This window comes from Etheostoma cragini, chromosome 19 (assembly GCF_013103735.1).
Source record: "Etheostoma cragini isolate CJK2018 chromosome 19, CSU_Ecrag_1.0, whole genome shotgun sequence".
Taxonomy (NCBI): Eukaryota; Metazoa; Chordata; class Actinopteri; order Perciformes; family Percidae; genus Etheostoma; species Etheostoma cragini.
The window spans coordinates 15,009,244-15,022,549 of NC_048425.1; the positions used below are offsets into that span (position 1 = coordinate 15,009,244).

The 13,306-nt window shown below is 43.1% G+C and overlaps 1 protein-coding gene across 2 annotated transcripts in view; it reads right to left on the reverse strand.

Annotated features, from left to right (window-relative positions):
• Positions 1-13,306, reverse strand: part of dhx15 (DEAH (Asp-Glu-Ala-His) box helicase 15) — a 28,429-nt gene extending 15,123 nt beyond the window's left edge. The window contains exons 1-7 of one of the 2 annotated variants that reach the window (XM_034901170.1): positions 13,296-13,306; positions 12,228-12,375; positions 10,451-10,781; positions 8,373-8,566; positions 7,800-7,959; positions 6,255-6,473; positions 2,127-2,294 (exon numbers count right to left, since the gene is read on the reverse strand). In XM_034901170.1, the coding sequence (XP_034757061.1) occupies positions 2,127-2,294; positions 6,255-6,473; positions 7,800-7,959; positions 8,373-8,566; positions 10,451-10,781; positions 12,228-12,235 (1,080 nt within the window). In that variant the 5' untranslated portion in view covers positions 12,236-12,375; positions 13,296-13,306. Of the gene's footprint in view, positions 1-2,126; positions 2,295-6,254; positions 6,474-7,799; positions 7,960-8,372; positions 8,567-10,450; positions 10,782-12,056; positions 12,122-12,227; positions 12,376-13,295 lie in introns of those variants that run through there. The other variant, XM_034901168.1, reaches the window with a different exon arrangement.

Below are 13,306 nucleotides of genomic sequence, written 5' to 3' on the forward strand. Positions count from 1 at the left end.
GTGGCCTCATTGACTGCATTGATTCTGAAGGATTATCCGGGCTAGGGCCATTACACCAAATGCAGACTGGCTCCTTCCAGTCTGTTGCTGCACTGGATAATCCTGGCTTCTTCATCAGTAATATCATTAGAGCATCATCTCTGCATGTTATTTCTGGGTTATTACCTGCAGGAGAGCAAGTACTATGGCTAACACAGGCAATCATTCAAAGTCCCTGCTGGGAAACACAGCCTTGTTGACAAATAAAACCTTCCCCTGACTGGGGAAAAGGAGAACATGCCTTGAGCAGCATCTATGCACGCACATTCAAAGCTCATAGAAATGAATCCATGGCAGAATCACGAGTGACATTTAAGGGAATATTCCAAACGTGACACAATGCTCAAAACAAACTTCAAACACTCAGTAGAGCAGATTTGTTAAAGACAATCTTTGTTTGTAATAGTCATTTGCTGCATTGGCCTCTAAATGATTAAAAATCAGCTGCTTTCCTGGAGAGACAGAGCAATGACGAGCTAGTGCCTAATGTTAATTGAGGGATGCCTAATGCAGGCGTTAGAATGCGTAGCAGCACACGTTGCAAACCTTAATCCTTTTTCACTACTTCCTCTTGGGTTGGCCTGGATGATCTATCTGCATTTTTTAATTGATGAGCCACTCAGTCAGTTTTGGAGGAGAGGCACATTTACTTCAAGCATGGCAACTTTAAATGTCACCTCCAGCGACTCAACAAGCACCTGACAAACTGATCTTGAGGGGAAAAAAGGCCTTGACTGTGATGTTCTGAAATTTAAAGTGGTTGCTGGGTGACAGGTCAGAGGTCATGCTGTCATTACATTCATTTTTTGGTTCACCATAACGCGTGGGAACCTGGGAGAAGTGGCTGCAGACCCCTGCTATCCAGCTGTTATTCAGCACGCCTGCCGCTAGTGGACAATCATTGTTTCCTCCTTGTAATACGTCTGACAGCTGTATACAAACTTACAGCACCACGCAGGTTCTATTGCAGGAGCCACGTAATACTTTAATATGTCCCTATGCAACTATGGCCCTGTTTCATGGCCACATCCCTTTGAACAGCAGAACCAAACACTGAGAATGACATTTTGAAAAAGATCTCAACCAATACTGGGTAATCAAATTACTTAAAATGCTGAGCCTCTAAAGCCAACATTCAAGCAGAAAGCTGGTAGAGATGAAACTATAAAACTGTAATTATGCTAGTGTGTAAATTGTTTGATCCAAACCTTGTCAAATAACACTTTTTGTAAAATGTCTGCTTAATTGCATATTAAAATCTCTTTGAGAGGAATCCAATATTCCAAAAATCCAGGTTGAATTGAGCATTTAGCAAGCACTGTAATGTGTTTAACTTTGACAGCCTATAACTATTTTCACTGCTCATATGTCAACTTGATCAGCCTGAATTAGAGGGGTTGTAGCAATGAGTCATTCATCAACACTGTCCCCTATCAGATGCTGGGGGCGAATGTTTGCTCATTCACTGGCAGTGATGATATTCTGATATTCTGTCAGATCCCTGGCCAACTGTATGGCAGCGCAGGTGGTGCTGCTACTCTGGTGATGAGCCCATCTGAATAGAAACTGTCAACACAGAAGAGACAAATTGTCTCTTGTCTGTACCAATAAGAGGATCACCCACTCCTCTGAGATTAAGTGATTGAGGAAGAAGAAGCCGACGCACAGCAAGAAAAGTCTGGTTTTTGATCAGCTCATACAACGTGCACCTTCCACATGGCTTCATGTGGCAGAGGTCTTAGGCCTCCTCTCTGAGCAGCAGCGCCTGTGCAAATGTAGTGGAAAGATAAAAATGACTGAGAATGCAGTGCTTTCCTCAGGCTCAGAGGGCATGAGTAATACCCCAGTTATAATTTAGAGCAGAGAATCGCATGCTGACAAAAGCAGCATATGTTGTGAGTCAGTTCTGCGCTAAAGCTGAGAAAGGGAAAAAAGTTTCAGTCCCTACCTTCAAGCTCTCTTCCTTTCCCCACCTTATTCCCCATCTGGCCTTTCTACATAATTTTCTCTTTCACTTACCCTCTCCCTCAAACTCCCCGCTTCAACCTCCCCCTCAGAGTATTTTTATAACAACAAGGCTGTTATACCTTCCTTCCAATGGCACCACTTGGTTTATTGGGTGGGGGTGGCTCAAAGATCCTCTGCTGCTGCTGTGGAGGCAGTGTGGAGTAAAGCGGGATGATCTTGATGTCACCGACTTCCGGCCCCAGGTCGTCGACCTCCCTCTTGATTCGCTTGCAGGCTTCATCAATTTCCTGAAAGATGGAAGTGCAACAATTAGTCCTGGCGTCACCTGTGTATGTAAACAGCAAAATCAAACAACACCTGGATGAACAATGGCGGTGAATCCTGAATGAAGGGGAAGGTGCATGAAGGCGACCGGGGAAACCGTGGTTCCCTGCAACAGTACATTTGTTCTACCTATCGCTCCATCTGACGGAGGAAATTAAACCTGGACCGCAGTATGCATAGCTGAGCTCCCTGTGGCTCTGTTTTCAAATGCAGCAGTCATGGAACAAGCACGCTCTGAAGACATGTGCATGCCCCCCCCCACCCCCCCCACCCCCCACACACACACACACACACACACACACAGACACACACACAGGGTTCATTATTCCACAGCGCAGTGTTGTAGGGGGGAATGTGAGATGAGACTGCAGCACTGATGCATAACCAGCGGCAAATCATGGCAGATCAGTTTAGTGGAGCTGAACGTTCTAGAGCCGGTGGGCTGGCAGACAGACACAGCAACCTGAGTAGCGCCGGGAAGAAAGCACGATAGCATGAGCACAAGGCTAGGGCCTTTTCTCTAAAGGCCTAATGGACTACACTATTAAATGTACTAAACAGGTCTACATATTCTACATGCAAGTCATTAACTTAAAAGTACTCATTTTATTTAACCTACACACATTTTTAATCATCGCACTTGAAGGTTTAAAGTAGGTTCTGGTATGGTCTGAAATACCATGTACATAACAGCGTTTCATTTTCCAAGCAACTCCTGCTGTTAAGAACCATTTTCTTTGTTTTACTAACAACAATCATTTAATCCTCATGAAGCAGCAGTTACTACATGTTTCATGTTAAAGCCTATACTGTTGCACCACCTGCAGGCCCATGGGAGAAAGGCAGCAACTTTTCAAAGACAGGAGTCGGGAGTCATTAATGAAAAGGGACCAGAATTATTTCCCTGATGCTTTTAAACTGAAAATGAGCTAGATCAGATCTCCATCATAAATGTTGGCGAAGAAATCAATCCATATAACTTTTCAGATTCTTTTTGTTTCCTTTTCTTTTCGCTGAAATTAGCGACTGAAGCAGACTTAATTTACTTTGACATGAGAAAGCACCACGGTGATGTTTCCTGCTTTCCTTCTGGACTGCAAGTGTGTTATTAGCCTTTTTGTCCCCTTGTTCATCGCGTTAAGTCAAACCCTGCTGATGGCCCAGTGCCTCTTAATCAACACACTGACAACTAGAAAACGGTAAATGTGAATGGATTGGTAAAATTAGCCTGGGTATTAATAGCCTATAAAGCCTCTGGATGCAGCAGCTGCCATGAAGAAGAAAAAAATGGCCCTCTTTGCCAAAGTGCTGGAAGCAAGCTGGCTGTCCCTCCCTTAGGGACATCAAGACAGAGTGTGCGTGCATGTCTCACACACACACACACACACACACACACACACACACACACACACACAGAGAGAGAGAGTTGGGAACCTGTCCACCAGCTCTCCCTGCCACCCCAGAAGCAACAATCTACAGCCAAGCTAATAACCGACACATTTAGGCACTCCGCTTGACTAGCAAACAACCCCCCCCCCCCCCCCCCCCCCCCCCCCCCCCCCCCCCCGCCAATCCCCACGTTTTGATGTTAGCTGCTGAGGGGGAAGCTTAAATATTAGGACTTATCTTTGCTCAACAGCTGTGATAAGTTTCGACTTTCTTGTTTTTGAGTTGGTGCTTCAGTTCTATTTGTTTGTGGAAGCAAACTATCTTCGAGAAACTAAGGAGGAAAAAGGAAGAGTCCTGTGCATTTTGCTCTTGCCTGTTCTAAATTAAAACAGTCACATTAAAACTATCTAGTCTATGGATCTGCCTCCCAATCATTAGTCTACATCAAAGTTGCTGGGATACTGAAGAGGTTAAGAAGCGCTTGAGGGGCGTGCTGCTTTACCCTTTGAACACTCATCTCTGCCAGACCTACTACACATTAACTTCTTTAACCCAATTAAGAGAGGTTGATAATGAACTCACCGTGGGAGTGCTCTCAGTAATGCCTTAGCTTTGCACAGTGCGTGAGGGGGGGGAGGGATATAAATCAACAAACTACATCTAACTGCATGAGCAATGTTCAACATTGCCTGCAAATATACCAGACTTTTCAACACATTCACGGGAGTGACTATCAGTGTTTCTAACCATCCAAGCAGCTGGGATACCACTAAATCTAAAATCAATTACCAGCCCTCAAAGGAGACCACTTCAAACACCATGCCCTCCAATGACTTCATCCCCTTCGTAACAAGCCGCATATTGATCCTGCTTTGGCAAATGAAAACTGACGTAGGTGCTCTGCCACAGTCAAGTTGATGCTGAGTGACAAATAATCACTGCTAATAAACAACCCAATATAAGATGTGATTAGGGAAGCCAGAAAGACACAACTACATGAGTTTTTAAAGATCCCTTGTGTAGATAAAAAATCGGTAGGATGTAGCAAAAGTCCAAAATGTCATTTAAATTTCCAGAGCAATTTATGGTGCATTCACACCAGTTACATTCTCCTTCACAACCATAAGTAATCACATGGTCTCCAACACCATTTGTTAGTGCTGAGAGAATAATCATACCAGCACAGGAACTGTTGTCTCTGACAGGCTCCTCCTGTCCAATGATCGGAACACTGAAACATTTGTTGGTGCTGTGTGTGTGTGTGTGTGTGTGTTCAATCTGCTGTGACCAAATTCATCATTTTGGGCATGAACCCTGCCCTCCATTACACTTCAGTGGACAACATTTGCAGGGAGGTGGAAAAAATAATAAATGACTTAATTTCAGAGATTTTTGAGAAGGGCAGAATCTGGGTCACTACTGTTCCTCCCCTCCCCCCTTTACAGTGCAAATCCTGGTGGTACCCGAACAGGCACACTCACGTGCATTAACAGCTATCAAATTGAGGAATAATAATTTCCTGTGCAGAGGGTGCACAAATGTGTGCTCATGGCACCGTGTATGTGAGTAACTCATCTATGTAATTACATTAGGATGCACATATTTAACTTTGGAGAGGTATAAAATCTTTGCACAAGTTTGTAACCTTGCTCGTTATGTTAGTTTGTTCTTTAAAAATTCCAATAACGAGGGCTCGGCGTCCGTCCTCGCTACCTCATTTTTATAATGACGTTAAACAAAAACATAGACGACGGGGAACATTGCACGTATTGGGGGTGGTCCCAAGTTACAAACGGCAGTACCAAATATATGATCAAATTGACGGTTTCTTAATGATCGTTAATGACTGTTAGGCCAACGCCTATGGTGCAGGTTTTCCTAGGTTATGTTATTATTATTTATGTTATATGTTATTAGGATTTATCGTTTGCAACAGCTGATAGTGTTTGCTACTTTAGAAATTAGCATATGGAAAATTAATAATCTGCACCAATTGCCTCAACATGTTCATTAAACATTTAACAGAAATTCAAAGATAATTTAACTTGTGTTTTCACTTTAGAAAAGATAAACGGGTTAGTGAGGAAAAGAAAGGCTGATGACAGTCATGATGAAGCTGAGGTTAGTTGGATCAAATTAAAGAGGGGAGGTGGGTATTTTGTGAAAATGTCAAAATGCCTAGCAGGGGTTATTTGATTTCATTCTTGTAGGTTGCTTAATCAAGCAATGTATTGCAATATTGGACAGGACGAGGGGTAGTATAGGTGAGAGAGGAAAAGTATAGAAAGAAAGGTGTGAGGACAGCAGAGAGAGAGGAAAGAGGCAAGAAGGCTTGAAGCTATTTATTAAACATCTTTGACATCTACAACTGTGTACACATGGGTCTAAAGCCCATCTTGTGTAAGATGACGCGTTAAATATCTTCCGGCAGCGCAAAATAAAAAACTTTCATTCTTTAGCACCACTGCTAGAAATAATCCTAGAGGAAAAATCATCAACCTGGCTTTTGTGGAACAGAACCAAACTTGTTGTACCTCTTGTCCAGTGAGGAAGAGCAGAAGGTCCCCTTCATCCACCTCACACATGTGGATCTGGATCACAGTGCGGATGGCCGCCTCCAGGTAGTCCCGCTCAGGCTCCGGTGTGTAGAAAATCTCCACAGGGTGGGTGCGTCCTGGGATGGTTAGCAGTGGGCAGTTGTCAAAGTACACCTGGAACTTTCCGGCATCGAGCGTGGCACTCATGACGATGACCTGGACAGAGACGAGCACAGAAATAAGAGAAAGAAGTCTGTGAAGAACAATGTATTCATAAAAGAGGGGAAAGGAAAGATAAAAGTAAAGACAGCAGAGTGTAAAAGACCGTGGTGATTATGGGAGTGAGCACTCAAGTGTAGAATGAGTTAACATTTCATATGGCTTGATGATAATTGAGGATAAGGGCACATGCTAAGTGGATAAGGGTGCAACCAAATACAGAATTGATGAAGAGTGCAAAAAGTTATGCAGGATGGATCAATAATGCTCTGAATCCAAATTTAGCGTGAGGGAGCTGGCACAAACCCAAGATGGTGTCTATAGTGTAGAACTTGGCTTTACACTCCAAGTCACTGACCTACACAGAGCTATGCCAGTCCTTGTTCCTGATGTTTGGTACACAATGTTCTCTCCAGAGCCGTTAGATAGAGCGCATTAGGATTCTGATGGGGAACGTGTCTCCCATTTTCAATCTCAAACATTTTCAGGTGCCAGTGTCTCAGCATTTCGCTTTACGCTCTGCGGGACATCATAATTGCTCTTAATCAAGGCAAATTAAACTTTCAAATTTGGTAGGGTATAGGGATGAAGGAGATAGAGAGGTGTGGGTGGATGATCATTCCCAATAACCTAGACCTCATTTAACAGTCCGCGAACAACAATCTAACCTTTGCTTCCACACTGACAAACAACTAGTCATTATCCATCTGCTTTATGAGAATTATGTCTGGCACAGTCTGCCTATAAAGCGCCTGCCTGTCTGTACGCTCCCATCCACACCGACACATGCTATTCTCCCCCTGGATGTTTGGCTTAAAATGGGGCTGACTCTAGGAGCAATCTCCTCTCGTGCTGCGGTGCAAAATAGATGTGCATTTCTAAACCCAACAGCAACATTTCCCTTTCCTCTACAGATACACAGCTGTCAGGCATGGGGACACTGTCAGGAGAAATGTGACAAAAGGGAGGAGTGACAGAAGAGGGAAATAAACACTGGCTGTCACTGAATTTATCCTGCAGGAAGTAACGGTGTTTTGAAGGCATTATGTGAGACATATTTGCAGAAACAAATCAGACTACTGTCAAGAGTACTTCCAACACCAAGTCGAGAGATAAGACAAAGTGACATTTAACTTTCCAGAATAAAAAGCAAATGTAGGTGCTGTATAAAGGGTTACATTAAGCTTTAGGAACTTACACTACCGTTTAAATAATCCACATGCTTTTAAATGGTTGCAGTAGCTAATCCTGAGGACATAAAAAAGATGCTTGTTTTCCATATTTATCAAAATATAATGAAGAAACTTAGAATATTGTTTTTACCTTGAGGTCAGCCCTCTGGCGGACCACCTCCTTGAGGACCCCCATGAGAATATCTGTAGCTAAAGTGCGTTCGTGTGCCTCGTCCAAGATGATGACACCATAGCGCTCCAGCAGAGGATCATTCATAGCCTCCCGCAACAACATTCCATCTGTCATGTACCTGGGTGAATAGAAGACATGCAGGATTTATCAGCATATGCAGTGGCATTATCTGAATACAAATCATGCTTACAATTAACGTAACAAGCACAGCATTCCTCTACAGAGAAATGTCCTGCTTCAAAGTGCTGTGGGCAGAACATAAACAAAGGGGGAGGAAGTATAAAGAGGATAAGATGGATTTGAGAAAGTTCATACCTAATGCCAGTCTGTCAAGTAAGACAATTCAAATTATCTACATTTCTTTAACAGCTCACTGAATTAATTACAGATCATCACATGTACAAGGCTCCTGTTAGGCTAATAGGCTCTTACTATTATCTACTTCTGCCAATGCAGCTGTTGGTTTGTCATTGGTCGCTTTTCAAAACATAAAAAGAGAGCCAGAGGAATACTTTAAACTAGCCTCCTTACTTGAGTAGGGTCTTGGGAGAGCTGCAGTCCTCAAACCTGATGGAGTAGCCCACCTCTTGGCCCAGCATGACATCCATCTCGTCAGCAACCCTCTGGGCGACGCTCATGGCCGCTACCCTCCTGGGCTGGGTGCAGGCCACTGCTCTCTTTGGTCCCGACATTGACCGCACCATGTCCACACACCACTGAGGGATCTGAAAGACAGCGGACATGACAGTTTTTTTTGTTTTTAGTTTATTTATCAGGGACCATGCAAAGTTTAAGCCCTATACCAGAGTTAGCTGTACAGCTAACTTAGATCTGTGGTCCCTGTGAAAGGGAAATAAAAAGACAATATACAAAATATAGACACTACAGACAATACTATTAAAACAAATAGATCAACAACAACCTATAACAAACATTACATACCGTACACACCAGTATATAAAATATACATTCCATGTTTTAAAGAGACCAAATTTAGTCTTCCTAAATTGAGTGTAGCAGTCACCTCTTACGGAAGCCCTGGAGACCCTTATTTTAGCTCTGCAAAATGACACACAATGCTTGAGTGGTGGTGGTGCAAGATCATGGTCAATTTATACATCAGGCACATGTCTGCAAAACAGAGAAAACTGTCAAAGGTTAATAGGTTGTGTTTTGTTGGTGAAGTCATGGTAGTTTCTTGGGTTTTTTTTCAAGAACTTTCCCAGCTTGTTTGTAAAGGTTACTTAAGGGTGTTAGCGTAGTCCCACCTGCCTGGGACCAGCTTGTAGAACAGTAAGATAAATGTGAGAAGATCATTGAATGCAAAAACAGTTTAGCTGCAATTATTGGTAACTGGTCAATTATATGTGTTTTTTAATTTATTTTTCAGCTCCCACTATGTGAGCCCATCTCTGTGTAACAAAGTTTGTAATGCCTGCCTCTACCACGTGTAACGTTAGACAGCCAATCACAATCATTATTAGATCTTGGTAGAAGCATGATGCATGCTTATTGGCTCACTGATATGTAAGAGATTTAGTCCGTATGTATTGAAATTAGGTATTAAATGACAAGGTATTTTTTCGATACTCGATACTTTAGAGGCAATTTAGTTGGTGCCTAAAAAGCAGTTCGGTACCCGGCCCTGATGAAGAGAGTCTTACCTCCACTCGATTAAGCTTGAGGTTCGGATGACTGCCCTTTAGAGATGATTCAGATCTTACCAGACTTTGAAATGTCACCCCAATCAGAAGAACAAAAACCTAATGACAGGTTTGGAAGATATAAACATTTCTCGAAGAGTATTAAAATATATTTGAACTTTCAGGGCCTGGCCCTACTCATCAGAATATGATCTGTATGCTACCTAATTTGCATCTGACAACCAATTAAGTGTTGTTTGTATTACCAATGCAGGAGCAGTGAAAAGAATTGTCTTAAAACTTGCTTTCCCTGATAATTTTAAGGAAGACGTTTTCCCTATATGCAATACTTACCATTCTTTTGTAAAATGTCAAGAAATACCATTTTGGTCAAATTTAAATGCATCATGATTATTTTCCCTTTAATTTCCAGCGCAATAACCGTAGATGACTATCTTTAAAGATCCATACATGTAGCCTCCACCTTGGTGGGTATTTCTGGTATATAGACGTAGAGGTGGCAGCAAACTAGACTGAAAGTCGGTTCAATATTTAATGATGAATGTGTGGAATATATGTTTAACATCATCATCAAGGCGGAGCACACTGACAAGATTACCCCACTTAATTTAAGAAGTGTTTGGAAGATAGTTTGTATTCCCCTCAGGAGGGGGCTAAGGCTCAACCAGTGATTTACTCTAATCTTATCTCTTTCAAATTTTAAGAACAGACAACCCAGCTTTTTCAAGAACTTTAAATAAACCTAACGACCACACACTGTGAAACAGCTCCATAGAGTAACTGCTTAAAATGCATCATCTGTTCATTACGCTGTTTTTTATGACAATATTATACCAATTATATTACTGAATTTCAATTCGAAACATTTTAGTTAATTTATATTTAAAAAAATAATTATGTTTTAGGGGCAACTGACAACAGTAGTGCATATGTACTGCCTCGTACCTGTGTGGTTTTTCCAGAGCCTGTCTCTCCCACCAGCACAAACGACTGGTTACACATCAGGATGTCAGTGAAGCGCTCCCTGTACTCCCAGACAGGGAGCTGCAGCCGCTTCTTCATGATCTCATGGTAGCGTGGCGTGTGGGGCAGGTTGGTGAAGGGGTTGATCGGCTGCAGAATGGGGATTTGCTTTAGGAAGCTTCCACTGCCTGCAGCTAGACTGTTGGGGGCTGCTGAAGACTTCACATCTCTGTCCCCGTCACGGTCTCGATCCCGGTCGCGGTCCCTGTCCCTCGACCGTTCTTCACGGTCTCTGTCCCTGTCACGGTCACGCCTGTGCGAGGAAGATGTAAGTTAAGATTTGATGAAGCCTTGCCACACTGAATAACCAATATAACTTACCACAGAATCACAACATGACCAAATACACTTGAATTTACCAGAATACTATTTGTCCTAGATTTGGTAAAGATTGTAGCAAACATAAAAGACACAACATTGAACAGACTATGCATGTGTTAGCTCATGTCATGTTTGTTTTCTTATAATTGAATGAAAAGGTTACTGCACACATTCTTATTAACTGTTGCTAAAAACGCTGACTAATCAAGTGTGGCATGCAAACCCCATGCATACCTCCACAAGTTTGGTCGAATGGGTCTAGTTTGATCTAGTTTGAAACCCCTCAACTTGTCTGGATCATGGATGGATTATGGTCTGGATGGACGCATCCCTAGCATTTATGCCCTTGACTATGAGAAAGCTGCAGTATGCACATCGTATGATGCTAGGCGCTGTTGTTTAAACATAAATATGGCCGAATTTGTCGTTTACACAATGCGTACAATATTATATATGCCTCTGAGTAAACTCGTAGTTTACTGGTTGATCTGGTAAGGTAAAAGCGATGTGAAACCCAGGGCAGTGACCCTGAGCGTAATCTCGGTGACTTTGACAACTCATAGGTACCCCGACTTCTCCAGGCCGATCAGGTCTTGTCTAGACACACAGCAGTCTTAATATCCCTAATGAAAGCTAGGCTTTACAGCAAACGTTGCCGGACACTGACTTGGGACTGTGTTATGAGACATGGCAGTGACACCTAACACTGCATTTTATTACCGCTAAACAGCTAGCTAACATTAACATTAGCCCGGCTAGGGGGTCCTATGTACTGCCACATACTGTAACAACCGATAAATCATGGCACGTTGACTTTGTCTCGTCAAATGTAATGTTATGTCTTTTGTATGTAAGACACAGCGCTCAAAGTAGCACTGGCTAACATGTGTCGTTAGCCACGTGCGGACCAGAACAAGTTGGCTGTCTGCTAAGTTAGCTTGCTAGCTAACGTTGCACTAGCCAATTTGCTCGACCATTGCACTGTACGCCTTTATCGTCCAACAGTATCCCTATACAGCTAGCGTTTTATTCTGTCATTGAAACAATTAGACTGTCCCACCCACCCCGTCGGTGCTATTTGTAGCTACATTTAGCGAAGAGTTGACGTTACACGGCTAGTTAGCAACAGGACAGCAACAAAACAGCCAGCAGCAATCACAAACACTGCGACAGCGGGAAGCTTTCAGGTAACGTTAACACTACATACTCATCAGAGGGTCTCTTTTTACTCGGCGAATCATCCCCCAAATCTAAACGATGTCGCTTGTACATCCTGCCACCGATATCCGTCCAAACAGTGGCTTTAGCAGTTTATTAATCCATGCAGATTTCCCCCAAAGCGTTAAACATCACCAAAATGGCGACCGGAAGCTCTTACCTCATCATTATTATCCTTGACAAAATTATTCGAAAGCAGTAATTTACTGTTACACCCGGCAAACACGATGCATAGAAAAGGTCCCTTCTTTACTATACACTGCACATGATGCTGTCCATGAACGCCTATTGCTGTTTAGGTCTGCTGCCTGCGGTCGGGTCGGGATGCTGCCGTCAAACAACGCACGCGCACGCACACACAGTACTGTTGCCTCGCCCCCTTCAGTCCAAAGCATCAGTCTCACTGCAGCACAGTCAGGTCTGACTCAAGCACCCAGCAACCTCTCTGAAAATATGTTGTTACTTTTGCTATAGGCTACATGTCATTATATAAATATTGCATGCCCAGAATAGTGTGCTCAGAACATAGCCTGCAGTGTTGGCAGCTCTGATGCTCCAAAAAGGGAAATCTTTATACAGCATCATCGCAGGGGACCCCATTGGAGTTCCATGCCACCATGATGAAACTGGGACCCTACTGTGTGGAAATTCAGCAGAGCGTATAATATAGGCTATTACAGAGTTGACATACAACCACAGATTGTGTTTTTCTAAGTCGAAATTGGTCTTCTCTGAATCAGATAAAGAAGAAAGTAATTTAAGTGCATGCCATATCATCATGATTTCTTTTTTCTCAGTGAATGCACATTGCATTTAATGATGTGGTCTTTAAGTCAATTTAATTTGCTGTTCTACCTCTTCATCACTAATTTTATTTAAAGCAAAAGCTCATTCGACTTAAGAAGATCAAGGCAAGGAAGGCCCGGGCCCGGTCGGCATCAGCCCAAGTCTCCTCAGGGACGGTGCTGACCAGCTCTGTAGTGTGATCAGCCATTTGTTCAACCTGAGCCTGAGCCTGGAGAAAGTCCCAGCCCAGTGGAAGACCTCCTGTGTGGTCCTGGTACTAAAATTGCCTCACCCCAAAGAGCCAAACCACTTCAGGCCTGTTGCCTTGACTTCTCACCTGATGAAGACCATGGAAAGGATCATCCTACGTCACCTTTGACCCCTGGTGGGCACACAGCTGGACCCCCTGCAGTTTGCTTACCAGCCTGGGATTGGGGTGGACGATGCAGTGTT